This window comes from Natrix helvetica (genome assembly GCF_964273705.1).
Source record: "Natrix helvetica genome assembly, chromosome: 1".
NCBI lineage: Eukaryota > Metazoa > Chordata > Lepidosauria > Squamata > Natricidae > Natrix > Natrix helvetica.
Genome location: NC_138548.1, coordinates 197,707,055 through 197,735,045, shown reverse-complemented (window position 1 = coordinate 197,735,045; position 27,991 = coordinate 197,707,055). Strand labels below are relative to the sequence as shown.

General features: G+C 40.7%; 1 protein-coding gene across 1 annotated transcript; it reads right to left on the bottom strand.

The window, feature by feature from the left end:
* Nucleotides 1-90: 90 nt before the first annotated feature.
* On the bottom strand, nt 91-25,567 carry LOC309390593 (5'-nucleotidase domain-containing protein 2-like). Its single transcript, XM_081950076.1, has 14 exons — nt 24,929-25,567; nt 17,201-17,385; nt 16,201-16,275; nt 15,542-15,597; nt 14,798-14,891; nt 12,838-12,966; nt 10,901-10,961; nt 8,793-8,895; nt 7,778-7,879; nt 5,975-6,056; nt 4,897-4,983; nt 4,593-4,733; nt 4,241-4,305; nt 91-1,067 (listed from the first exon to the last, which is right to left on the bottom strand). The coding sequence occupies exons 1-14, from the start codon at nt 25,197-25,199 to the stop codon at nt 806-808; spliced, it is 1,713 nt and encodes a 570-aa protein (XP_081806202.1). The 5' UTR covers nt 25,200-25,567; the 3' UTR covers nt 91-805.
* Between the last annotated feature and the right edge of the window lie 2,424 nt (nt 25,568-27,991).

Here is a 27,991-nt window from a genome sequence, read left to right as displayed (position 1 = left end):
GAACGACGAACACCACAATGGCAAGCCAAACTTATAGCTTGTTTAGCTCCTGCTTCGTGCCTCAACTTCACACCACAAATCAGCCATGGATTTCACACTGCTCTTTTATTAACATTATAAAATTCCAGTCATCAGCTAAAAATACCACCCCCTCAATAGCACCTCCTGTTCTCTCCCATTTCAATGGGGAGACAGGACAGGAACTCCCCTCCCTCACTGCCCCATTTCCCCACACTGTTCTCCTCTCCATTACAAGCAAAAAAAAAGACCTTACAGTTGGGGAGGGAATGTAAACTTCAAACGCTACAAAATATATGTGTTTCTGTGAGGGATAAGAACTTTGTGTACCGATCTACAAAACCAAGGTCTTCCACCTACCATACACTGAGCATATTTGTCTAGAAAGAGCACTCACCCCTAAGGGAGAACCAACAAACGGACTCTGGGCCAGTCCAAAGCCCCTTCCCTCTTGGAATTTCCAAACTCTGTAGCACAGACAATGCTCCATTAATGGGCCTCTTCTAACTTTTGTAATGCTCACTGGGAAGCTGCTGATGTTCCAGCAAAGAACAATGAACTTGCTAAATCTCGGTGTGAGCCATAAAGGTCTTAAATCCATAAGCAAAAATGAATGCCAAAGAGCAATCATTAAGGCTTAGCAGGCCCCTTGCTTTGTAAATCTGACATGTAATCAGAGACCCCAGGTTTGATTCTAATACAAAGAACCATATAAGATTTTAAGCCATCCCATCACTGCCCTAAAGTTAGGGACACAACCACCTGCAAACTATTCCCCAATTGGTCCCTAGCGGATATGTGCCATCTCTTCCAGGAAGGGAGTCTTCATGCAGCCAGTGCAGAGTTGATCCATCCAAAGGGGAGCCTCGTGTTGCAAGGGGGTACGTCTTGGGTAAAAGGTGTACTTGAGGTCATAATTCAGCAAACAGCTGAGGGAGGCCATGTAGACATCCGAAAAACGGCACAGGCGGCGAGAGAAGTATGTGGGATTGTGGCACGTGCGAAAGATACTGCCAAACTGCGGGTTGAAGAGGTTCTTGGTGAATGCCCTGTAAGAGCATGCAGGGGGAGAAAGAAAAAGAAAGAGGGATCAGACAATCAGGATTGCTGGAATTTCATTCTCCAGAGATGACTCGGTCGGCAAGGTGGAGTATCTGAATAAAATGCTACAAAGATTATAGTAAACAATTTTCTAAGAATCTAGGTTTCAATTTAATATAAATACTTAAGATGCAAAATTTCGCTTTGCATTACCTTTATACCTTGAAGCTATAACTGTGGGTTAGGTATTCTCAGGGTCTCTTGGCTGGACATAGCCAATCACAGTATATCCAGTATCAGAAGGTCGGCTTCCCACCAAGTTTCTATTTATTGAACAACTAATTTTTCTATTTTATTCCTAGCAAATATATGTTTATGAGTATGTGTTCCTATTTTATTCTGAGCATACATATGTATAAAAGTGGAATTGCAGCTGGCATTATATCTACTTTCTATCAATTTTGCAGTGTGGCCAGTGGTTGTTTTCCAAATAAAGATGACAGAAGGTTGCATTTTATCTTGCAATATATAGCTCAGTTTGGCTGTTTTTCAGGCCATTTTCTGGTGCTCTGGCACCTGCAAAGACCAGCTACCAGTGTGCATGTACGCAACAGAAACCAGAAGAGAAGCTGGTGATGGCGGGCATGTCCACAGAGAGGGCTCTGTGTGCAAACTCTGGCACACATGCCATAGATTCGCCATCACGGATATAGCCTCTTAAAAAAATACACTGGAGGGCATTGTTTGTCCTTAGCCCCAAATTGTCTTTTCATTTCAAGAATTGATCTAACATTATTTTATGGTTATAAAAAGACCTGGACATTACGCCTGAATATTTAAAACACCAAGTTGCTGCAGAATAGGATTGGGGTATGGAGTGACAAAGCATATAAAGCACATTATTCCTCTTCATAGCCAAGTAAAAATAGAAGCAAATAAATGTTTTACCTTACATAACTGCACATAGAACATTTCCATTTGTCTTCATTATTTTGCACTGGTATATTTACAGTATATCCGAGAATTCCATTTCATATTACTGTATCATTAAACTTGGATATTTTGTGATAAGGAATTTTCTGTATTATAGTTTTTAAGTTCCTTTCTTTATTATCAGACATTCTGAGCTAGGTTTTTCCCATGCAACTCAGAGATTAAAACAATACATAGTCGTATTATAATCTAAAAAAGCTTATTTCATGCCTAGAGCATACGGACCCAAGGAGAGGGCAACTCTACAGAGAAAATCTCCTACCTTTATTAAATGGGATATGATTCACAACAGCAAAGCCTGCGCTCGCAATTCTTTCATGGCATTGTCAGTGTCTGTGCGTGCCAAGGTGCACATGTGCAAAAGGAAGCTATTGCTCATACCAAAATAACAACTCTCAACATAAGGCAGGAGCAGACCTGTTAAAACTGCCAATCATGCCTGGGATTTTCTTGAATGTGCATTTAAACTATCTGCGACATTTCAACTAGCTCCAAGCATGAAAAGGACAGCAGCAACAGAACATAGTTTTTAAACAAATAGCAACTCCCTACGCTTCCGAACAGCACAAAGGCAACTCACAAATGATGTTATCAATACCATTTAAGAAGCTATATTAAAGTGAACAGGCAGAAAAGAATCCCCAAAACTATATGAAGGTCATTCTTTCTGCTGTGGAATCTTTGTACAGAAGCTTGAACACTATTTCCAAAAAAGGATCTGTTGCCTACCTTGTCACTTTTTCACTTCTACATCAAAGGTGGTTTTCTTTGACTATTTAATGCATGCTTTACCCCCCAAAAAAACACCAAAAAAACCACCTCCTGAATATTTAAGAACTGAGATGAAATGTATTTTTCTCTCCCTATTCTCCAATCCCCATCAACTCATGATTTCTCTTCTGGAGCTCAAGCAGGATTCCATGTCTGGACACTTACAGCTTGGTTTTGTGATAGAATCTGGCAAGGGATAAGAGCCACTCTGATATAGGCATCAGGCTCAAAACCCGGAATGTGGATTCTAGTCTTGCCTTGGGCACAAAGCCAGCTGGATGGCCTTGGACTAATCACTTTCTCTCAGCCCTAGGAAGGCAGCAATGGCAAACCACTCCTGAAAAATCTTGGCAAAAAAACGGCAGAGACTTGTCCAGGCAATCTCTTCAGAATCAAACGTGGTTGAGTAGGAGGGGAAAAATCATTAGAACCAAGAAGATGATAGAATTGTGCAACTGGTGATTTGGCTTCTAAGGGAGCAGTGAGTGATTCTATTTACACGGCTTTGCCCATCAAGAAAGTCAAGAAAGTAGTCAATTAAAGTTGATAAGTGAGTCAGTGAAGTAAACACAAAACAGAATTCCCTGAAGAAATTACAAGTATGCAGTAAAGGACATGTTTGGACCTGTGTAAACAAGCCTGAAACCAGTCTATGAAAACTTTACATGAAACTTGAAAAGAGGCCTATCTAATTCACAATTCTATTTCCCACTGACTGATCTATAACCAAAATAAAGTTTTATTCTTGCTGTTGGACTGGATGCTTAGTTGTGGGTGACGGAGCTGCAGCCTAAGCACAACTGGACAATGTACAAAGGCCAATGCTGTAATGTAATTTTTTGTTACACATTACAAATTAACCATGAAGAGTTAAGTATACATTGAAGAGAAATTTAAATGTAGATTTGATGCTGGGGAGAGAGAGTGGAAAAGGCTAAATAAATTCTAAAGTTTGTTTCAAAAGGATAGAGAGAATCATAGGTTGGATCCAGATTAAGCTGAACTAAAGATCAGTAACTTTTTCCCCCAAAATCAAATCAGCTAATTCAGTGGGGTTCAAGTTATACCAACTGTAACGAAGCTGAAGTGGAAAATCGTGAATCCAGGAGAGGTGAAGAGACCAAAAAGCAGAGACAAATTGTTAAACTAAAGAGGAGGTAGAATTTAAAAGAAAAAAGATTAAGCAAAATCACCAATTAAGGTCCCAATTAACTCTGCAAGATTTAGAGGCCTGAATGGCCGTACTTTAATGCTGAAGAGGGCAATAGACTTTGTAAGAAGAAAACTTAAAACCTTTATGTTCAGTAGGATGGAGGCAGTTCCTATTTATTAATTGGGCAAGCAGGGAAGTAGCCAATGTGTAAGTCTGAATAAGCATACTGAAGCCCCTGAAAAGAAAGGAGAAGAAATAAAATACCTGAGTTCCTGGCGCTCCTTCATCCAGTCCTGCAGCACCTGCTGGGATTCGGGATCTTGGAACATCTTTTCAGGAACAAGAACCCAAAAGTTAGACAGTCCTGTAATTACTGTTCTATCCTCTCTCAAAGCTCACTAAACTAGCTTCTTAGAACCAATTTTACCTTCCCCTGAAGCTCCTTACTCCCTCAGGTCCTATTTATTGTGAGAGCAACTGACTGCAATGCTGTTTTAAGTATTCCCTGCCCTACGTTACTCAGGGAGCACCTCTCTTCCACACTGATTCCATCAAGAATTTGGAGCCTTCCCCCTTCTATTCCTAGCAGCTAAGCAGTGTCCTGATTTCTATTTACCTGCATTCGTTCCAGCAATCCAGTTAAGGCTTGTAGCCAAGTGAGTGCTTGGGAGTACTGCTCTGTGTTGACCATTTTTGTCTCGGTCTCTAGCTCAGGAACTATGGCCCCTGTCCGCCAGCCATGCCTCAGCATCAAGTCCTGGGGCAGAGAGACAGAATGGAAAAGATTTATAGGATCACGCGAGACATTACATACTGAACTCCGCCCACTCTTTTCCCAGGGCTGGGAAGAAAATCTAAAAGACCCAACCTCCACCCATCCCTCTCTTCATGACCCAGAGGATTATGCCCAAGGCTCTCACCGCCAGGTCACTGTAGAGATGGTCCCCAAAATAGAGCACCTTGGATCCACGCCAGCCTGTGAGCCGGAGGAAGTCAAAAAGGTTGCCCTAAGATTGTAGTTAGAAATGTTGCATTAGAATGATTAGAAGAATTGCACGGGTACAAGATCAACATTCCTAGAAAATATTTTACATCACAGAGGAAAATGGGAAAGTTCCCCTTCATATCTTGCAGGTACAGTTGTCTCCGGGAGTCAAGAGACCTCTGAGCAAATTACCGTGTAACACTCAATCCCCCTTTTGCCTTTTCTCTCCCTTGGTTGTCCAACCTTGGCCAAGTTTCCACCCTCAAACTTAAATAATTAGACCAGGGGTGTCCAAACTTGGGAACTTTAAGACTTGTGGACTTCAACTCCCAGAATTCCCCAGCCAGCATGGCTGGCTGGGGAATTCTGGGAGTTGAAGTCCACAAGTCTTAAAGTTCCCAAGTTTGGACACCCCTGAATTAGACCCAAGCAAGAGCTGGCAGCTGTTCTTATTTCTGTCACCCCACCCTCTGTCCCAGACAGAGATAGTAAGTAGAGTGGGTGTTTGGAAAGAGGAACATCAGTAGCAGGAGGAGGAAGTCCAAGACTCCAGGAAGGTGGCACCTTTCTTGGAAGTAAGTCACAACAGATGCCCAGTACTGCTACTCCTGAAACATGTCCTCACGTGCTCCTCCTTTCGTCTCTATACCCCCAAGGGAAAATCTCAAAGGAGGAAGTGGGGAGTGTATATATTCAAAGATGATTCTGCTTGGGCTTAACTGTGTATTATGCCCTTTCAGTATAGCAACTAGGGAGGATATTTTTCCTTCGTCTCATTAAATCTCTGGCTTACTTTCTTTCCAAAGTTTGCCAAGAAGCTCAAAGGGGTTGAGAAGGTTGAAGGTGAATAATTAATAACTTAATAAGCCACACCACCAAGTACCAGCGGCAGTCATAAATTTTTTTTTATGCTGATGGAGTTAACCAAGGATCAAGGTATTAAAATCTTATCGCATGTAAGTATTACTTTGCTTCCTCAAAAACCCAGACCACCTAATGTCAACGTTCCCTACCTGTTTATACACTTGGCCTTTCTCCAGCTTATTTATTTTGTCCCACTGCAGATCTCCATTGCTATCCAGTCGCCGGAAAGGCCTGGAAGGAAAAATGAGTATCAGTTGGAGAGGCTGCTGAGAAGGCCTTTTGCCTTCCACTATATAAGGGAAGGAGTTCTAATATCTGACTCCAAAATCCACAGCTATTTTTCTCACACACATAGGCACATATTCTTTAATGCAGGCTGGGGAATTCTGGGAGTTGAAATCCACACATCTTAAAGTTACCAAGGTTGAGAGACATTACTCAATAGGAAACATGAACACTGCTGCATGTTACACCTATGTACGCATTTTCTGCAAATTTTAGTGGGTATCAAATGATCCTAAAGGCTAAAGTAAATTAGGAATCTTGATTTTATAATTTACTTGTTCAGCAGCCTCCCCCAATCAAGTGCCCTCCAGGAATGTTGGACACCCATTACAAAATCTTTTGATGTATCTAGTGATTTGAAAAGACATATTGAATTTGAATTGAATTGAATTTATTAGATTTGTTAGCCGCTCCCTCTCCATGAAGGGACTCGGGGCGGCGTACAATAAATAAAAACACATATTATACAATTAAAACATTTCACGGAGGAGGTGTCAAAATCGCATAGTACAATACATAGGAATAGTCATAATAGAATTAAAAATTAAAATACCCCAATATAAAATTACAAATTTAAAAGATTGCCAGGAGGATAAAGATGGAACTATAATTGAGCCAGGCCGGCTAGTTGAAAAAGGTGGGTCTTGAGTACAGCATTTTAAGTAAGTCTTGCACAGAGAATTAGAAAACACCCTACATAATGGCTGGTGATGTAAATGTACATTAGGAAAGGAAATCGGGATATGCAGAGTTCAAGTACAGTTCATTGTAGCCTCTCTCCTACAGTTAGCAATTGTTATTTTAAATTTTCTATTTCTACTTTCTATTGTTGGCCAGAAAGTGAACCCGATGATGATTTAGGGTAGAGAGAGAAACAAAAAGAAATCTAAAAATGAAAGAAAAAAGAAAGAAAGTGCTAGAATATAGAAGTTAAAATATATGCAGGAGAAAAGAAAAAAATAATAATCTCCAACAACCAGCAAATGAAATGCTGCAATCGAAGAACTCTGCCAATAGTCAGAGGCAGGAAATTTTGCTCTCATTGTCTTAAAGGAACAACTCCCGCATTTTTAGCCTCAGTAGTTTTCATTGTGCTTTCAGGTCTGAGCTATAATCTATTCAGGGCACTCCCCCAAAGCCACATATTATCAGTACACAACATGCACTGATCCATCTACTATCCCCAGAAATTGAGTAACAATGGCAGGACTGAGAAACACACTACCTTTTTTTGCAACATTGCGGGCACAGGCCATGCCTTTAAAAACAAAACAAAACTGGGGAAGTTCTGAAAACTGCAGGGAGCACGATAGTGACACAGTGACATTACTGGCAGGATTGAAAAGACAAATCTTCGCTCTGCCTTTTTAAAATGCATTTTAGGGGAGAACTAAGTTCCTACCATGTTTTTTTTATTTTATTTTTTTTATAAATCTTCCTGTGCAGCTGCATTTCTGCAGCATAATCTTCAGGGGCTCTAAATACCACAAAACAAAGAGTCAAGGAGGCTAAACATGGCCCACAAATTGCTGACTCCGGTAAAATTCATCAGAATGTACCTGCAGCAATGTGCCAATTCCATGAACCAGAAAGGTATCAAATGCCCCCCCCCCCCCCCCCCAGGACATGCATTAGCTCATCCTCATATGGGGAAATGCAACACTCACTTGACACAGTCATTGAAGAAATGAGGCTTGTCTGCCTGGACTATGACCACATCAAAGAAGTCTCGCCAGTCCTTGCCCACCATGTATCGCATTCCTTTATCACTAGGGGAAACAGGGAGAAAAAGGAAGAGAGTTAGGAGGGAGTAGAGGTACAAAAAGTACAGAGCAGGGAGCAACCAAGAATGAAACAAGAATCTCTCCAGCTATCACGCTGGCTGGGGGATTCTGGGAGTTTAAGTCCATAAAGCTTAAAGTTCCCAAGATTCAGAAATACTGATCTGAACTCCCTAGACAAGAACTGGCAACAAATGCCTGAGGATGTTGTGCTATCAGTAGCACAGGGGTGTCCAAACTTGGGAACTTTAAGACTTGTGGACTTCAACTCCCAGAATTCCCCAGCCAGCATGGCTGGCTGGGGAATTCTGGGAGTTGAAGTCCACAAGTCTTAAAGTTCCCAAGTTTGGACACCCCTGCAGTAGCACCTCGAAATATTGCCCATCTAGATTAAATTAAAATGATAATTAAATGATCAAATTAAAACAGATTAATAAATTAATCGACCTTATATATTTTCTCCTATGTTGTTGTGGGGATAAAAGGGAATGCCATGTATGCAATCTTGAACTCTTGAATGAAAGGCGGAACTGATTTTTATTTATTAAATTTGGGTACTGCCCATCTCACTCTTAGTATTATATATTTAGTATATAAACTTGCTATATACTCTGGGGTATACAGCAAAAGGTATGAAAACATTAAAAACATAACAATATAAAATGCTGATAAAAAAGTGCCAGGTAAATGGATCTAATGAGCGCAAATCTAATAATGACATAAGAAAAAGAAATTTGCATCCAGATAAAAAAACAGTTGGAATGCAATCCAACTCACCAGCCAAATTAAAGCTAAAGTTAAATTCCTGAAAAAAATGTTAAGTCTCTGGTAACTTAAGAAAAACAAAAATAATCCCAAATAGCTCGGAAGTATTTTAGAGCCTGGGCATGCTTAAACTCACACAAAGCTGAAGGGACTATTGGTGATGAGGAAGAGTTTCTTGCCACTTTTGGCCAAACGGTGCAGCACAGCGTAGGTCTCATCCCCGTGCAGGATGTATTGCTCTGGAAGAAGGAAGAAGGACAGACGCTTTTAAGAATTACAAGCAATCCTCGGCTTACGACCATCTGAGTATTTGAAATTATGACAGCATTAAAAAATTGGATTTGTGACCCATGCTTAATGTTACAATCACTGCAGCACACCCACTGTTATGTAATCAAAATTTGGGTGATTGGCAGCCCATGTGCTGCTATTCCCCCCCCCCCCACCTGACTATCTCCTTCCATCTATACACTTTTGGTCCCTTTGCACAGTGACACTTGGTGGAGGCAGCACCACAACTGGTGCCGAAGTAGAGGCCCAGGGCCTTCAGCAGTCTCAGCTATCACTTCTAGGCCTCTACTTCAATCTCAGCTGCTGTTGCCACTGAGAAATGCAGCCTCAAGCCCCACACTGGGGCTAGCCATGCCAGCAGCATTGTGCAAAGTTCCATCGTTGCCCCCTTGCCCCCCAACACAGGGGCAGGGTTTGGTCTGAAGTAGAGATCTGGGGGCAGGGCAGTGGTGGGTTCTAAAAATTTTTATTACCGGTTCTGTGGTAGTGGCTAAATGGGGAGCATGTGACTGAGTGGGCATGGCCAACTTGACATCACTAACACACACTCAGTCACATGACACCACCACCACCAAGCCACGACCACTGAAACGGTGGGGAAAATTTTTGGGACTCCGACGGAGGGAGCGGGGGGGAAGAGAAGGGAAAAACTCCCCAAAATAGACCGCCGGAGAAAAGCCATAAGTTTCTTACAAGGAATTTAAGAATTCGACTTTGCAACCCGGAGGCTACGCCTGTATTTATAAATCTGGTGGGCGACTGGGGGGGGGGGGGGCAGAGAACAACAGGAAGGAAAGGGTGGGAGATAGGAAAAACGCAGGCGGAGGCGCTGGACTGTGCAAACAGGGTGGGAGGAAGGGAGAAAAGTTCACCCAATCCTGGCTTGGAACAAGGGGGGGGGGAGGAACCGGCTGCAACCCCCCAAAACAGCCCCAAGTGCGGCAGGAATCATGGGAAATCACAGAGCCTGGATTGCACACACGCACCTATGCCCTGCAGTCGCACGTGGCACCCCCAACCCACTCTGGGTTCCTCCTTTTGCATTCCATTTTCGTGGCTTCGGGTGGAGCAGAGGAGCCGCTCGGCTTCATCAAATTCCTCCAATGGGTAAGTTGAGCGGTGGTGGCAGGAGGCGCCCAGCCAAGCATGGCCCAGGCGGGCTGCAGAGCACAGAGCCAGGATGCTGCACACGGCCTGAAGGCATGAAAACGGAATGCAAAAGGAGGAACCCGGGGTGGGGTGGGGGCTCCACCCGCAACTCCAGGGAACCAGCAGTGACCTAGGCCTACCACGCCCCCAAACCAGTTCTCCGGGAGGCGGCATAGGCGCCACCATCTTGATTTTCACTTCTGCTTATGCGCAGGACAAGTTTTATTGCACTGTGCACGCACGTGCAGCGCACATCAAGCGCATACACAAGTGAACCGGCAGTAGTGCCTGCCGGAACCCACACCTGGCTGCAGTTTTGTACTGCACTGTAGAACCTCCCCAACTCACACATGTCATGCACCTAGTTTTCCAGGGCCTCCCCCACCTCTTGAGGCACCCCTTCCCTCCTTTCCTAGAATGCCCTCTGGTTAACAACTCATGGTTATCGCTTAACAATGTCAGTTGAGAAAGCCAGAATTGCAGTCACTAAGTGATGCAGTAAAAAAACAGCTTGCTTTTCAATCTCATTGCTTAGGAACTGAAATTCTGGTCCTAATTGCTGTCACTAAGGCAACGGCTTAACTTCCTGTATGCCATAAGGGCAGATCTGTGGGCTGAACACCAGCAGGCTTCTTCCTTGCTTTTCCTATATCACACTTTCACAACCTTGGCAATTTTAGGCTGTACAAACTTCAACTCCCAGACTTTCCAAGCCAGCATGGCTGTGGAATTCTGGGAGCTGAAATCCATGCAGTTTACAGTTTCCAAGGCTTAGAAATACTGGTATAGGAGATAGATACTCACCCAGATCTTGCATAATCCACTTGTACATAAAACCTTTAATATGAACATCTCGGATGGCATCCTGTGGAAATGATGGAAGGGGAAAAAATGAATGCCATAAATGTTAGCATTGCAGGCCCTGACATTTCTACATCTGGGCTGCATTTCAAATGCAACATGAGTAGGGCGACCACATGAGTGTTATGCCTTCTGTCTCGCCTCTACTTTTTATTTCTTTGTTATACTTCAAAGCCAGGAAACAATACTCAAGGTTCGTGATCCGATCTCCTCTTTAAAAATTTAAAAACTTTTAATAGCAGTAATTATTGTGTGTTTGTGGTTTGGATAGCTAGTAGATAACTGTGGTATGAGGGAGTGAAAGTAACTCTTCCCCATAACTCTGCTCTGTGGATAATGATCAAATATATCCTTTATTATTTCTTTGCTCTTGAGGGAACATGTATATTTCTGTTCCATCAACAAAAAAAAGTAATTGAGTACGAAGTAAAACATTAAAATAGATATAACTTTAAAGCAACTAAAACAATATCAGAATATAACAATAGTACCAAAACACACAGACAAATGCAATCTTAGAAAGAACTGAGAGCAAAAGGCTTGGAAAAGAAACCTTCATCTGTCCTTGTGGAACAAAACATTAAGCAACTTGTATTTGTATGTTTTGCACATTTGCAGATAGCAGCCTGTGGGACAACTGAGGATCATTTGATCTGAAAAAAATCCCCAAGGCTGTTTCTAATCATTTTTAAATATGTAGGAGAAAAGGCATTATAGAGTTTAGCCAAATTTGTTTTCTCACATTCGCCTTGCCATGAATAATAAGTCGGAATTTAATCTTGAAGTTGCAACATAATTCTTATTTGTTGCAAAAATACAGAAAATCTTAACTGGTTTGGTTGTCTCTTATTTCCTCTCTCCCTCATTATTATTTATTTCTTCCTCAATTCCTTTCAAAGTATATGACGTTAAATTTTCAGGCTGGTTTGGGGTTGGGGGAGAATAAGTGAGGCTACCAATATATATTATATGCATACATATGTACATATGTATATACTGTAGAACAGGACATCTGCTCCTGTTGACCCTGTTCTCTCTCTTTCTTTAAACTGTTCAAGCACTGCATGTAACCTGATCTTGTTTTCCCCCTCCCTCTCCCCCTTCTCTCCCCCTTCTCTCTCTCTCTCTCTCTCTCTCACACACACACACACACACACACACACAGGTTAAGGTTAAATGATAACCTCTCAATGTTAAGTAAACTTCAGAAGTGCCATACACATTTCTCCAGTGTCGTAGACTAAGGCTCTGCAAGTGGGACAGAGCCAAAGAAAAGGACAGGAGCAGAAAAGAATGGATCAAAAACATTATTTATGAGAATGCCAATTCTGACCTCTTGCTCAAAAATCAGGGGCTGGGCAGCCTCCAGAGAGGCAGAGAGCCAGAACAGATGGTTTTTCCGGTCTCTAACTTTAAAAAAAACATGCTGAAAACATAAGCTGAGGGGCCCTCCATACGTGCGCCTTGGAGCAGTTGGGTTTACAGATAAGCCTTCCTGGCAGCTTTGCAGGGAGCACGTCTCAAGTCCTCCACCAGCTTGGGACAGCCTGTTCCTCTCTGGTGAGATACGTCACAACCTTCTATAATAAAGCTCTATTTAAAAACAGAAACGGGAACCAACAGACCTAATGCAGGTTTTTAGAACTCCAGGCCCTAAAATCTTGTCCTTTTGCTGTAGGACAAAGCACAGAGGACGCTATGTTCTGCAAAACCTCCCAAAAATAATTGCCAGATTCCCACCCCCCACTCAGAACTGAGAAGAAAACACACAACTGCCAGCCAACAGCACTTCCTCCTCCTCCTAACTTTCAACACAGAAGTTCTCCTAGACAAACAAGAGTGAAAAGGGAGAAGCTTGCCAAGGGGGATGAAGTACATACCGTAACATCTTTGTAGAGATGGATGGGGTCATAATCAATATCATTGCTGATGAAAAAATCATTAGCTACTGCCAGGAGGGTCATTTCTGGCAGAGAGAAGATGTCCATGAATTGCTTAACAGCAGGGCCCTGGAAGGAAAAGAGAAAGAAGGCAAAGGGTACAAATTATTAGACTATTAGGCTCTTCCTTTTTAAAATAGCTCTTAAGGATTTCTGTATAAATTAACCCCTCTGACTTTTTAGCAAAAACACATACACATCATTAACCTTCAAAAAGCAGAATTAAGAAAGTCAACGTTCAGGTTGTTCCAAAACAATCTGAAATTTGGACAAAGATAGTTTAGAAGGAAAGTGCAGAGAGAGAGAGAGAAAGATTAGATATAAGCTATTAGAAGGAAAGTGGGTAACAAGTTCTAGGGAAGAAATGAGAACTCAAGACAACTACATTAAAAGCAGAGCTGATAATCATGGTGGAATGAAGAACTGTGAGTAGGCCAGCTCTGGGCAATTCCTCCCCAGAAAATGCAAGGACTTGAGATTGCCTACAAATGTTCCAGACCAGTGGTCACCAACTGGTGGTCTTTGGACCACTGGTGGTCTTAGAGAAAATTTTGATGGTCCGCAGAAAAAATATTTGCATTTTTTATATTGCACTAAATACTATTTATCTTTTTTTAAAAAATTCATATTAGTGGCCTGCATGATTTTAAATTATGAATTTAGTGGTCCCTGAGGTCTGAAAGTTTGGTGACCCCTGCTCCAAACAGTTGCTCCTTGCGAGGAGACCACAAAACAGTGATCTATGGTGAATTCAGAGCTTTGGGGCATGAGGGAAATCCATCTTCACTCAAACCACAGTCAGGACCTTTTGAAAAGACACTAGATTTGCATACTTTCTTTTCTAATTACTTTTGGTAAATGCTTTTTGCCTATTAGGAATCATTAGATCCACAGGTTTTACAGAACCAGATGAGTTCTCTTCAGTCCTTAGCAAAATAAGGTTAAGAACTTAAAATTATTTTGAAATGAACAGCAAAAAAGATGATTAATACTTTGATTTTAGAAAGTTAGAAAAAAACTAAGGGTCCAAATAAGTAGAAATAACATTTTGGAATTAATTATAAAGAACTCTTCTCATGGGAAAACACTTTTGTTTTAAATAAAAAAGCCCACAAGACTTTAAAAATTGGGCACTAGAAGGAAACAAAAGGAACGAAAGATTGCAATTAAAGGAGAAGAACACTTAAATTTGACTTACTAATATAGAATGGAGCAAAATACCTTAACATTGGACATATTGGAGGATATTTTGGAACAATATATCTTGAAGGTAATTTTAAGAATGTTTGCTTCTATAGATAAGACTGTGTTTGAGATATGTTATTGAAGAACAAGTTTTATTGAATAGGATGAGACTAATCTGAAAGTGGATTTAAAAATTATAATCTAAAAGAATGATATGGAAAAAATGCTATACCGGATATACAATTAAGATCTGTTGTATTTTAAGTTATTAAAATTGTTTATACTCGTGACAAAGAAGAAAGTCATTTCTTTATATATTTCTTTTCTTTTTCTTAACTATATTCTTTTCTTCCTTTTCTCTTTTTTCTGCAATATTTTCTTTTTCTTAGTTTATAGCAGTTTTAAACATTTTAATTGTACTTTTTAATTGAGATATTATAAAAAAGGACAGACAAGGACAAAGGACAAAAGACAAAGGACAAATATTTGGAGCGTCAAAAGATTCCAAGTTTGGCTCTCCCTAACTATAAGCGATCCAAATTTCTAGAACATGATAATAGTTTACTCTGGTTCAAAAGAATATATTTTTTCCATTTCATGCACACGGCTAATATGAAAATTAAATAAAGACAATCAGCCCAGCTATCATCCAATCATGTCTGGGAATGGAAACTCAGCATGAAACTAACAGCTTTAGACAGCACTGGGATTCTACCTTTCCATAAAAGCCACTGGCTTGGTGCAAGGGAATATGATGGGTGCCATCATACATCTCCAGAACTTCATCATCTGGAACAGGTTTCAAGCCTCTGCACAAGATTTAAAAAAAGAGGACAGAGGTGCTTAGAATTACAATAACAGGGTATTTTTAGCAGTTAGATCAAGGGTTTCTCAATCTTGACAGCTTGAAAATATGTGGACTTTAATTCCCAGAATTCCCGAGCCAGAATTCTGGGAATTGAAGTCCACACATCTTCAAACTGCGAAGGTTAAGAGACACTGAGTTAGAACATAACAATATCTTATTAAAGTATTTTTGTAACAGCATCAGACATTTTGCAACTCAGCATAATTCTTCGGTCACACAGAAGGACAAGAACGTTCACAGGCATAATGAAATGCATTCCAATGCAGACATATAACAGTTAAGTTAAATTCTGACCCAACATGTTGTCATTAGGCCAACCAGCTTAAAAATTAGAAGCCAGAACATTATATGAATGCTTCTAGTCCATTTCATGCAGAACAAGAAATTCTTCTTTCCCTTGCCTTGTTTTACAATGGTTGGGATCAAGTATTTATTACTGCTAAATACTATCAATGTAAGCCAGGCAAGGAAGAAACACAGCATTTCCCCAAGGCCAATTATAAATTTGCAAACCATAAATTGCCAGAAGCTAGGGTATAGTCTGAACTTGGCCAACCCAACCATTTGGAAACCAACATGATGAATACTTACCGATACACAGTACCCAACTGAATGTAGTGAAATGCATCTATCTTCATGAGCAAGCCCTATAGGGGACAGGGAAAAGGGGAGTTAGCACCCACACAGAAACCTTAGAATTCCTAATCCTTGCAAATACATTTTATAAATGTTTTCAGGTGATTAGCTCATATTCAACAATATTGTCCCTTGGGTTCTATACTGGCAGCTACAAAGAAAAAAAAGGGAACATTATTTTTCTGTCCTAAGTTTACAAGGGGCCCTAAGCAGATGACTTATGTGCAATAGTTATTCATAAAAGTAGCTACTGGGTAATAAATGTAGTAATATTTACATGATTTAAAACTGTAATCCTGTGGCATTTAGATTGGATATTTTGAATATTCTTACACTTGTGCAGAGAGCCCCCAAAGTACTATAGAATTCTGAAATGTAACATCCTCTGACCTTCTCATTCCAGGAAATAAATGTGCACCAGATTTGGAGGGTCATGGATTTATTCCTTGCCATTCTCCACCCCTTCACCTATGATAGTCTGCCATTTTGGATCCTCGAACTAAAGGTTTCTGGGGAGTTCACACAAAAAGCAAGCAACCACACACACAGAGACCTCTGACCTTCTAGACAAATTTGCTAACCTCCAGAAACACAAATGACGAAGACTCTCTCACCTTTGCAATGTCATAATGTAAGCCCCGAACAGCAAAGTTAGGCCGGTATTCATATTTCAGGATGCCCTTTGGATACTGATGTGATAAAAGAAAGAGAAATATGTCACCATGCGCAATCTTCTAAGTTAAGGTATCAGGTTGGATACCATGGCTGTGAATTCTAGTCCTGTCTTATTATAAGCCTTCATCTTGGACCAGTACCTCTCTCTCTGTCTTAGGAAGAAGTCAATGGAAAGGCACTTCTGAAATCTTGCCAAGAAAACTGCAGGAACTTATTGAGGCAGTTGCCAGCAGTCAAAGCCCACCCACCTTCACACACACAAAAGCACAGTTAATGATTTCAAGTTTCATGGAATGTCAGATATGTTGCATGTGATTGAAAAACTCAGCTGGTTGTCTTCCTTTTATGCTGGAAATTTAATAAATTTAAATGAAGTTCAGTGCTCATGTTATGGATGAATGAAAACTGTCAATTGTCAGCCTTTCAATTTGTTATATTATACCAGACTAGACCAGTCTGATTCATTTACCTAGGTTATATTCACTGGCTAAAAATTGAATAGTAGCAATGAGACTGAAAACTGTAGAATAATTCTGAAACTTGATTAACCTAACATTTTAAATAAAAATATATTCTTCCCTGTTTACATTCGTTTATTACTGGCATTGTGCAATAATTAGCACCTTTTTTATTGTAATCAGTTGAGATTTTCTTTTGCTTTAATTTATTTTATTATTATGTAGGATTTATTTTGAAACATGCAGCTTTATATAATTACTGTATGATAGATACCTGCTATTGTTGGTTAATTGTAATTGTTATATTATTAGCACTGTATATAATTTTTATAATTATAATTACGTAATTATGATACTTTTAAAACTGAGTTTAAACTTTTGTTAAAAAGTTGCTTCCTATTTTCTGAGCCATGGACACCAGAATCCTAACTGCATTAATATTTCGTCAACAAGAAGAAAACAACCCCAGGTCATGTTGTACCTTATATTGCTCCACTAGGATGTCCCTAGCAGTGTTGTAGATGCGGGAGTGGAGCGCAGGAGAGTACAATGCCAGGGTGTAGTCATAATCAAAGCCGTAGACACCGATGGTATTCAGTGAAATCTCATTGTTGGCGTAGATGGTTGAAGGATTCAGAAGATTGCAGACACCAGGTGGGAGCAAATCTAAATCAAGAAAAAAAAGCATGGAGGACAAGCTATGATAGCATATGGTTGCTACAAGCCAGTTTGGTTAAGGCTTCATAGGAAATAAGGAAGATGATCTTGACTAAGTTACACAAACGCCATTGCCAAAGTGAAAAGGGTAAAACCTATTTGAATCCACAACAGCCAGGTAACATTTGGAAGTGACTCTCCTGAATTCATTGAACTGTAAGAGGGAGTAAGCAACCTAATAAAATCAGACTGGCATGATTCTGCTACTATAGCCAATCTCAATTTAAAAAGTGGTTTTAATCTTCCTGTGGAGTTGATTTCCTGGTCTGGACTGCCTAGTAAGGCTATCATCAAACTTGCAATCTGGCAAGAGAGCTTGCATACTGGTACCTCCATCGAGGTTGTCTTCCTTGTTCTTCTCATATGCTGAATTAGAAAATAAGAGATTGTGAGTTCTACTCCTCTGTTAGCATGAAAGTTGACAAAGTTGTGCTCTCATCCCAACCTTCCTCACAAGATTGTTGTTGTGAGAAACTTGAATTGCACAGAAAAAGGTGGGATACAAAGCAATCCATCAAAGAAATCTTCCACGTGGATTATCATCCCATATTAAATACTACTTCTTACAATGTACCAAGAGAGTTTCTAAGAGGGAAGGTGGGGGCAGAACATAAGGTAGGTTAAAGGGTATACATGATACTTTACTTCTCTGTGAAGCAGGAAACTAAGAAAAAGGAATTCAGAGAAAGGATTGGTTAAGAGAGGATCTCATTTCTATTACCAAAAAGAGAGACATCAAAGCAATCAGAGAGATCATTTTTTTAAAATTCACTTTCAACTCCGTTCAATCTCGTCAAGTAGAACTTGTTCCTCTTCCATAATATCTTTTACATATAGTCTATCTATAGAGGCAGACATTCTTAAAACTAGCTTCTGGGCCCATTATTTAAACATACGCTTCAATATGTCCAATGTTAAGGTATTTTGCCCCATTCTATGTTAATAAGTCAAATGTAAGTATTCTTTAATTTAATCATTAGTTCCTCCTATTTCCCTCTAGGGTCTAATTAAAGTATTATCTTATGCTATTTTTTAATTCAAAACAAAAATATTTTCCCATGGAAACATTTCTTTATAATTAATTCCAAAATCTCATTTCAAATTTATTTGGATCCTTAGTCCATTTCGAACATTATAAAATGCAAGTTTTCATCACAGGTTGAAACAGGTTGATCCAAGATTCTTAATAGATGTTAGCAATGATTTCTTAATGTAATTAGAAAAAAAGTACACGAACTTAGTGTTCTTTCAAAGGTGCCGACTGTGGATTGAGCAAAATGGCTATTCTCTCATCTCCCAGAGTTCTAAAGCTGACAGATTCTGCTGTCTTGAGATCTCATGAGGAGCAACTGTCTGGAGCACTTGTGGGTGATCTCAGGTTCTCTCCTTGTCTAGAGAGGAATTGTAAATAATTTGTCTACTCATTGGCTCACCCACTGTGACTGTCAACTCCGCTTTTTGTGATGCTATCTTCAGTCTGCTATTTCTTCCTTGGAAGTCATACTCTCTGAAATCTCATCCAAGCATCTATGCCTCACTCTTCTTCAAAGGAGCTCAGGAAGCCAGAGAAAACAGGTTGAATACAGACATTACATTTGCCAAAGGCATCTGTTGAACTTCATAGCCAAGACCCAATGTACTTATTTTGTTGTTTCTATCTCCTGCCCAAATCAATGGACTCAGAATGGGTTACAATATATTAGACTGTTTTAAAAACAAATCAGTCTAATAAAGGATCTCCCAAGGTGGACACCAGTTAATGCTAGGCTTAAGGGGTTGAAGGCTTGATGAAATGAAACTGTTTCCATTTTGTTCTAAATCCTATGAGGGAAGAATCATAGGGTTTAATCTTTATAATCTTAAATTAATTCTGATTTTTAATGTTAATTTTATTGAGTATATTGTACACTTCCCAGAGCCATTCTCTGAGGGAGATATGTGGTTAAGAAATAGAAAATACAAACATAAAATAAATATGAGGCATTTGCAAATTATGCTTTAAAGTTATTGCTGTTTATCAATATCCCATTCCAAACTTTTTGTAAAGTATACTAAAACTCAATGTATATGGCAGCAATTCAGCAATGTTCCAACCCAGGGTTATCCTGCATCACTGCCAAGTAGGAAAATGGCCAGCAGCAACAACAACAATGCATGATACACTATGTAGTGATAAATAGAAGTCTATCCCCAAACACTTCAGAAATATTCTAATTCAGAGAGTCACCTAGGGTCCTTCCAGGTATTTTGGACTACATACCTTCCATAATCCCTGGTCACTGACCATGCTGCCTTGGGTTTATGGAGCTTTAGTCCAAAATATCAGCAAATAGTTAGATTTCCTATACTTTGTTTACCCTTCCTGTCTTTCTCAACCTGCACTTTGTTTTTAATTATTATCCTTAAGTCTTGTAGGACGGGTTGCTGGTCTTAATGGGTGCACATAATGTGCTTTTCTTATTTAAAATGGCAAAGTTCATGATTCCCCCAAGGGCAGGGATGTCAACTTCATACAGTTCTAAAATCATTCAGGGCAGCACAAAGGCGTACCTTGTATTTTAACAAACATTTATCTATAAATTTTGAACCTGCTCAATTATACAATCATGTATAATTTTGTGGCCCTCAACCATCAATTTTAAAACATGCTGCCCTTGCTCGTTTTTAAAGTATTTTTGGAGTATAAGACGCGCCTTTTTCTCCTCTAAAAGAGTGTGGAAATGTTGGTGCATCTTATACACCAAATACAGCCATTTTTGGCCTCCCGAAACCCCACCCCTGCATCCCATTTTTGTGAAAAATGAGTGAAAAACCCGGGTTTTTTACCAAAAAGGGGGGTGTTTTCCTTCCCCCACCCCCCAAAAAGCACTCTGCAGGCTTCAGCAGGGCTGGGGGAAGGGAAAAATCCCCCCATTTTGGTGAAAAACAGGGGCGTTTTGCCTTACCCCAGCCCTGCTGAAGCCTGCAGAGTGCTCCTGGGGGCCGGGGAGGACAAAACTTTTTTTCTTACTTACCTCTTCGAAATCTTGGTGCGTCTCATACACCGGTGCATCTTATAGTCCGAAAAGTACAGTACCTATCTGTCCGCAAGCACATTTATATCGCGTTTCTGACTATGTAATCATCATCAGTCACTCTATGAGGTCCCTACTGCGAAGAATGGTTACAAAGAAAAGATGCAAAGATATGTTGAATTAGACCAGTATTTCCTTTGTTATTTTACAAAATCAAGTCATGACCAGAAAGAAAATGGGATGTTTCTAATTAGCTTTCCTACAAAATAGGCTAGCATTTAATATACACCGATACACCTTCTAATCATTTCTCATTCTAATTATTTATAATGAAATTTATTTGTTTGATACATTTGATAGCTAGAAATCATTACTGCTCTAGGGTTTTGTCATAATCCTTGAATCTGTTTTTAGTACACAGCTACGTTTTCTGAAACATACAAAATGATATGACTATCATCAATTGCAGCAGTACTTGTTCTAAGTAAGTAAAACAACCAGATTCCATGCATATGCGGAAACATCACGATGGCGCTTTCAATAGATCTGAGCTATCTGTAAATCAATAATATGAAATTGTGACCTCCTAAAACAGTATCAATGCATCCCCCTTGTAAATAATTATTAATACAATTATCAATATATATTAATGTTCAAAATTAATATCAATTTTCAAGAACAACAAAAAAAGAATTCGTTGGAAGCAACAATTCTGTTTCTTTTGGAATTAAGGAACATATTAAGAATAAACATGCAAATACATGAATATGTAGCCTAACAGGTTTAGACAGTTATGTATAGAACTAGTCACATAACTTTTTAAAACCTGGGAAAAATTGTTTATGAACGAAGATACAAACGACTGACTTTTTTAAATGGTGAGAATAAAAAAGTGAGCATGAAAAGACTTTTAATTTAGTAGAACAACAATTATTTCTTTACACAATATAGAATTATATTTTGTTGGGAGAAGTCTACTACTAACTTTCAGTGGCAATAGCCAAAATGCAATATTTGTTGCTTTATTTATATAAAAATTCACATAGAGGCTCATTTCTCCTGGAATATTGGATATTGGGGCTAGGATAGCTTGAAGAAAAAACAGATACTTGCTCAAATTCTTTTCTTCTCTACTAGTCCTCAGGTATAATATCTTAAAGATGAATGGAACAAGAATTAATCTGTTTCCCTAATATTGGATTTTGTCTCCTTATTTCTCCTAAACTTTTATTTTTCCTTCCTGGAACATTCTCCTGTGCTCACTTCAAAACTTGCTTGAAAATTCTTGCTTCTTCCTACAAGCTGAATAGTCATTGCTGGAATCAGAATCCAATGTTAGTCTAATTTATCAAGGCAATTGTTATACTTTTCAAGGATGAGCTACTTAAAGAACATCAGTGACACCAGACTACTAACATAGAATAGATTTTGATGCTTCTGTTGCCTTGTTATTCCGCAACTGGAAATCTGAACTGGTTGGCTTTTCATATGCAAACAGACCCATTAATAACAGAAGCTGCCATTTGCCATTTGATGAGTCAGCTAAATTCAGAGTCCAGGGAGAACTTTTCCTAATCCTTCCCGCTTTACTCCCTGGAATAGATTTGCTAAAAATAAGTCTCTTCAGTTAAACCAAAAAAACCAAACAACCCCTAGGATGAGTAAGATCTTTTTCCTGACAAATCAGAAATTTCTGGGTCAGGCAGTTGAGCAGTGACAACGCAATACTGTACAGACGGTTGATGGCACAGCATATTGGGAAAGAACTGGCAATATGTAGGAAGGAAACAGATATTGTATACATATGCAATGCTGAGGGCAGGAGGAGGAGGAGGAGAAAATAGTGGGAGAGACGTGGCACGCTTGTTAGCAGCCAGAAAGAAAGATGTTAGCAAATAAGGAAGAAACTTGGGTAATTGTGGATTTCCAAAATAAATATTTTGATCTGCGCACACAGCGATAAAACCAACCAACTTTCTTTCACTGCATAGTAATTTGGAAAAAAAAAATCACTGCTGCTACATCAACACCCAACATTAATATGATCCCCTCCTGGCATATCAGAAAGGAACTGAGAAGTGTCAAGCCTTGTAGATAACTCTTACGGTTTAGGAACATTAAGATGCTGCCTTATACAGAATCATACCTAACATGTGACACTAGTTTTAGGTTGTGTTGGCTGGGTATGATAACAGCTATCATGCAAACAACTTTGCAGCACATAAGTGTATTCTTTTTCCTTTTGTTGATTGCATTAACTATCCAGCACTCTCACAGAGCATGGGCTGACCTACAGCAAGTATAATCTTAGGATCACACATTTCTCAAACACCTTTTTAGTGATCCTCATTTCCACCCTACGCCCTTTGGCAGTGGCCCCAACCATATTAGTGCTATTTCTCACCTATCAGGTGGGAAATCCAGAAAAAAAAGTAGTGCATAGACTTACTACTTTGTTTACCCAAACAAGTAGAAAACTACATTTCTGTAAAACAGGTAAGAATGGAACAGATTGTTCCATGCATAATGCAGCCCTTTCAAGTGAAATATGTTGCAGCACCCACTCTAAGGGTTAAGTGCAGTCCCCAACACTCCTCAAAAGTTGACCACTTGTGTTCTGGATAGAGTGGACTCTCAAAGCACTTGGCGCAATTTTCCTTAACCTGTATAGATGTGCTTAGACCATAACTCCAATAATCCCTAACCAACGTCTGAAGCCTCACTCTACTCTACATAGGAATTTGAATCTCCTTTGCTCTAGTAGAGATTAGGATTACTACACAAAGGAAACATTCCAAACTTTTAGATCATGGCTGGCTGGAGTATTCTGGGAACTAAGGTCCACAAGGTCTTAATGTTGCCAAGGTTGCATACCCGTTCTAGATAATAGACAACAAATGATAAAATAATAGAGATGTTGACTGTACACCGCCCCGAGTCCCTTTGGGGAGAGGGGGCGGTATAAAAATCGAAATAAAAGGTAAAGGTAAAGGTAAAGATGCTTTCAAAACCCAGGTCTAGCAACTACCATCTTAGAAGAGACTTTCCTTTCACAAAGTGGGATCTCCTTTTCCTGGCCTGTGTTTACAGGATGGTTAGACACACCAGCTTTTGAAAAGCAAAGATAATATGCTTTCATATACCCTTCCAAATTGTTGCTGCTTTGAAAGAGTGCTAACCTCAGTGGAAAAGTCCACTAAAATTGCAGATTCTGGGTTTTCTCTATTGCTGAGTTGAAGCACTACTCACCCATCCTTCAGTTTGCAGAACTATTTACATGCACTTTGAAACTCTTAAACTAAATGGTACTGGAGTGAGAAAATACTACTTTAAAGCAGAACAAATATATTTCTGGTGGGCTTTAGATGAGATAAAGGGAACTTGACTGGATGCAGCAAGAAAAAAAATATTTTCATTGGTTAGATACAGTAAGAAAAGCTACTGCAGCAGGAACAGACACTTAAAGCACCTTAGAAAATAAAGGATCAATTCCTTAATATCAAGAATCGTCTAACACTCCATCAGCTGGAGATATTAGAAGCATGAAATGTTATATATATCCAGCAGAAAAATAAAACAATGTAAGTAAGATTGTGGGAACATATCACAGAAAATTGACCTTCAACACCCAATAGGATTCTCTGTTGCTATTCTCTTCTTCCCACCAAGTCCTCCCTAAGAACCAGACACAAAGCAATACTGTATAAACTTGCTACAAATCACTCCCTCCCACCGCCAGCACGTCCTTGCCAACTAGGGGGAGAGAGGGAGAGGGGGGAGGGAATATCCCAGTTTGAATGCCTGGGGAAAAAAATACCAGACCCCGGAGCAGACCTCGAATTCCAGAAACAGATAGAGGAGGAGGAGGAGAGGAACGATGCGAAAGCAATCCGATTCATCACAATGGGGTGCAGGAGAAGCCGAAGTTCTCATTTAAAGGGGCGACAACTTAGCCCGCGTTCAATTCTCGAAAGCAGATTTCGAGAGGAGCGAGAGAAGAAAGCTCCCGACGAAGACCCTCTCCCTCCCCCCCCTCCACAAAAAAGCTCTGTCTGATCAAGCGGGAAGCGACAAAATAAGGAATGGGGCTCAAGAAACGACCCAAAACCATGCTCGACGTGCAAGCTCGTGCGTGCGCAAAAAGGCTGGCATCCAACTTTGGCACGCAGGAGTAGGAGAAGCGGAATACGTGGATCACCGAGGTACTCCGGATGGCGTTTCGGAGACGAATCGCCGCTTTGAACGCTTTAGGAAGGGAGACATCTCGAAGTTAACGCCCCGAAACGGGAGTCTGTTCAGAAGGGTTACGAAAGACTGGGAGACCGAAGGAGACAATGAAGCAGCCCTGCCGCGGGGGGAGATGGAAAGAGAGAGGCTAAGTAAAGACCCTCTGGGCGGGAAGACGTCCCCAGTTTCCCAAAGCAACCTCCGGTGGGAGAGAAAAGCGGGGAAAGGTCTCGCTTTATTCGGCGACCCACCTTGCACCAGCCGCTTCATCTCGCCGTAGCGCGCCCAGAGAAAGGTCTTGTTGTCCGGCCGCGGAGCTGGGGCGCTCGAGAAAGCTCGGGCTGCCGGCTCTTCGTCTGCCGAGACCCGCCGTGCGTGCGGCTTTTTGTTGCCATAAGGTGGGCTCGGTTGCGGGGCTTGCGCCGCTGCGGCGGGTACTTCGGGCCCGAAGCGAGTGCAGTAGGAAGCGGAGGGGGCCGCCAGGCGCACGAACCATCCCGCACGCACGGCGGCCCCAGCCATGCTGCAAGAAGCGTCTGGGAAGCCACCTTCCGCGGGAGAAGAAAAAGGCAGCCGAGAGGGAAGAGCCTAGCTCCGCCCCGCGAGAGGGAAGGGCCTAGCTCCAGGCGCCCGGCCCGCTCGTACGCCCGTGGCCGCGGATGGGCTGCCCCACCTCGCACCTCTGTATTGTAACCTCAGCTTGTCCTCGTTGCTTGGAATTCAGTCTTCCCTCGCTCTTAAACCCAGCTTGGCTATTGGAAAACGATTAGCAGAGATTCAATGGAGGCGTTTTCTCCTGAAAAAGGATATATTGTATGGGATCGCGATCTAAGGCGTCGGATCTTAAACACAGTAGAGAAAAATGGCGAAAGGTGAGGATGGTGGTTGTAGAGACCGTGGGGCTTCCCCTTCTTTTGGTTGTTCCTGCTTGGTCAGGTTTACAAATCTGGAGGGTTCGCTGGGAGGGCACCCTGTAGCCTTATCTGAGTAGTAAACAAGTACCAAGCCTTATGAGCCCAGGAATCCAGCCAGCCTGTGCGACCAGTTCATAACTCGCCCATAACATTGGATTAACTAAAGTTAATATAATGCAATCAGATCCTTCCTGCGACTTTTGTTCATTTTTCCTCTCGCCTTCTGCTGAACTGTCGACGGATGCCCTAAAAGTAGCTGGGAAAATGACCCAACAGTTCCTTTCAGTCCCGTTGTCAGAATTATCCTTAACTAGAATTCGGCTTATTCTTTCAAATGAAAGGCTGAGATATTTTTTTAAGTCATTCTTTTGTATTATGAAAGTTAAGACATGGTTTGTTGAGTAAAATACAATCTGATTCACAGTGCGCAGTAAACTATAACAGATTATGGTTAACCTAGTTTGCATTATCAGGATTTGTGTCATAAAACTATTTTATTTACCTAAAATATTGCCCTCCCCCGACAAAAGATCACAAAAGCAGTGAAATCAAATTGTACCCTTCATATTGATAGGAGCACATTCTAAATTTTCTTGGGCCTCATCTAAAGCCCTTTATCACTACTGTTCTTTGAAATCCTGGGGAAAGAATCTATGAAGGCCTAAATATGTACTGTTTCCTCATAGTATCATTTCGGGCCAGATATCGGAAAGACATGAAGTGCAACATTGGAGGCAGAACTGAAAAGATGATACTCAGCCAGACCTAAGACCATTGATAATTTTTACCTTATCCTTTCCTTGAACTGTACTCACTCCATCTGATCATTACAGTATGCTCAGCTCCACCGCACATGTACACACACCTCCCAGCTGATTTTCAGGTCCCTGCCACACATACACGAGGGGCGGGGCGCATGAGGGAGATGTGCGTGCATGCATGGGGGCGAGGAGCAGTGCCCCCTCCCATGGCCCAGGTTTGGTTACAGGAGGCAGCAGGGAGGCCTACTAGGCCTAAAAAGGGCGCAGGGGGAGCATGTGCGCATGCACAGGGGTGGGGGTGGGCGGGTTGTGTGTCACGCACACATTGCATTATGAGTGAGGGCACGCAGGCGCACACTTTCAGCACTCAGTAATAAAAAGGTTAGCCATCACTGCTCTAAACTGCCTTTCTTAGAATCAATGTTGCATGTATTTTTGTTTAACTCCGCTGAGGCAGAAAACTAGTTTTTAGGTAACATGAAAGGGCAGTACTTTTTACTCCCAATCCTTTTACTCCTATTAAATGATGATTGTGGATTTTTCCATTTTCAGTTATCATAATGAATGCATATATTCTGCACCTTAACTTTGGAAGGGGCACCATCTAGCCAGAAAAGTATCTTCACTCAGGTCTGTCTATTCTACATGCTCTTCCCTTCATGTGATATAACCATTATAGATAGGCAAGTGCTTATTTTGTATCCTTCTGCACTCCCATGCACCTTTTTTGAAATCAAATTGGAAGTATCACACAGCTCCATATACGTCCTTCATTTGTGGCACATTGCTTGATATGTGCCTACTTACCTTCTGTGGGTTGCTTTTGCCAGTGCAAAGGATATGACATTGCCACTGTTAACGACAAGAGACTAGCTTCTTGTCATTAGCAATCTTCATCAACAGCCAGAATTGGCAAGAACATATATACTTACTCATTAAGCTACAGTATTATCAGTTTCCCTTTATGGAGGAAGGGAGTAAAATCACATGGTTGTTTACATACCTCCCTAATTTGTGTGTGGATAGCTCAGTAAAACTTACTACAGTTTAGGAATAAATAGTTTTAGAAGATATGATGGTTCATAAAATTTTAACCCAAATGGTCCCAGATTCACATCAATGCTATTTTTAAGGGGGAAATGCTCAAATCCAAGGCAGAGTTGAGTTATCCAAGGCATAATTTGTCACATATTCCCATTAAGTGAAGGATTATCTCTTACCTCCCCTAACTTTGTGTATAGGTCTTACTAAAACTAGCTATGACTTTATGGATAGTGTTAAAGTTTTCCACAGCTGGTAGTCAATCACTACTTTACTAAGCCAGTTGTTTTTAAACTTTGTGGTACCATGATTTCCCAGAATAAAAATACATTATATACAGTCCACCATAAATGAGGAGAAAGAAGAAAAGTGTATCAACTACTAATGCAGGTAAAGATTGGGGGGGGGGGGGAGGGTTTGCACTGGCCAATTCTTTATACAAACTTAACATGCAAAGCTGGAGTTCTGTCAGAACGTGGTCTGGTTTTATTTGGACAAGCCAATTGTATTTGTCCTGTCTAGTGCCACATTTTCTTCCCTGTGTGTTTTCTTTCACTCCCCTACCAACAGAGCAGCAGCTGAATATCCTGGACTACCT

Excerpts from the sequence above, each read along its gene's own strand:
- LOC309390593 (XM_081950076.1), bottom strand. The coding sequence starts at position 25,199 with ATGGCTGGGGCCGCCGTGCGTGCGGGATGGTTCGTGCGCCTGGCGGCC. Across the intron at positions 12,967-14,797 it reads CCAGTGGCTTTTATGGAAAG|GGCCCTGCTGTTAAGCAATT; the intron begins GTAGAATCCCAG and ends TTTTCCTTCCAG. Across the intron at positions 7,880-8,792 it reads AATAGTCCCTTCAGCTTTGT|TGATAAAGGAATGCGATACA; the intron begins GTGAGTTTAAGC and ends TGTTTCCCCTAG.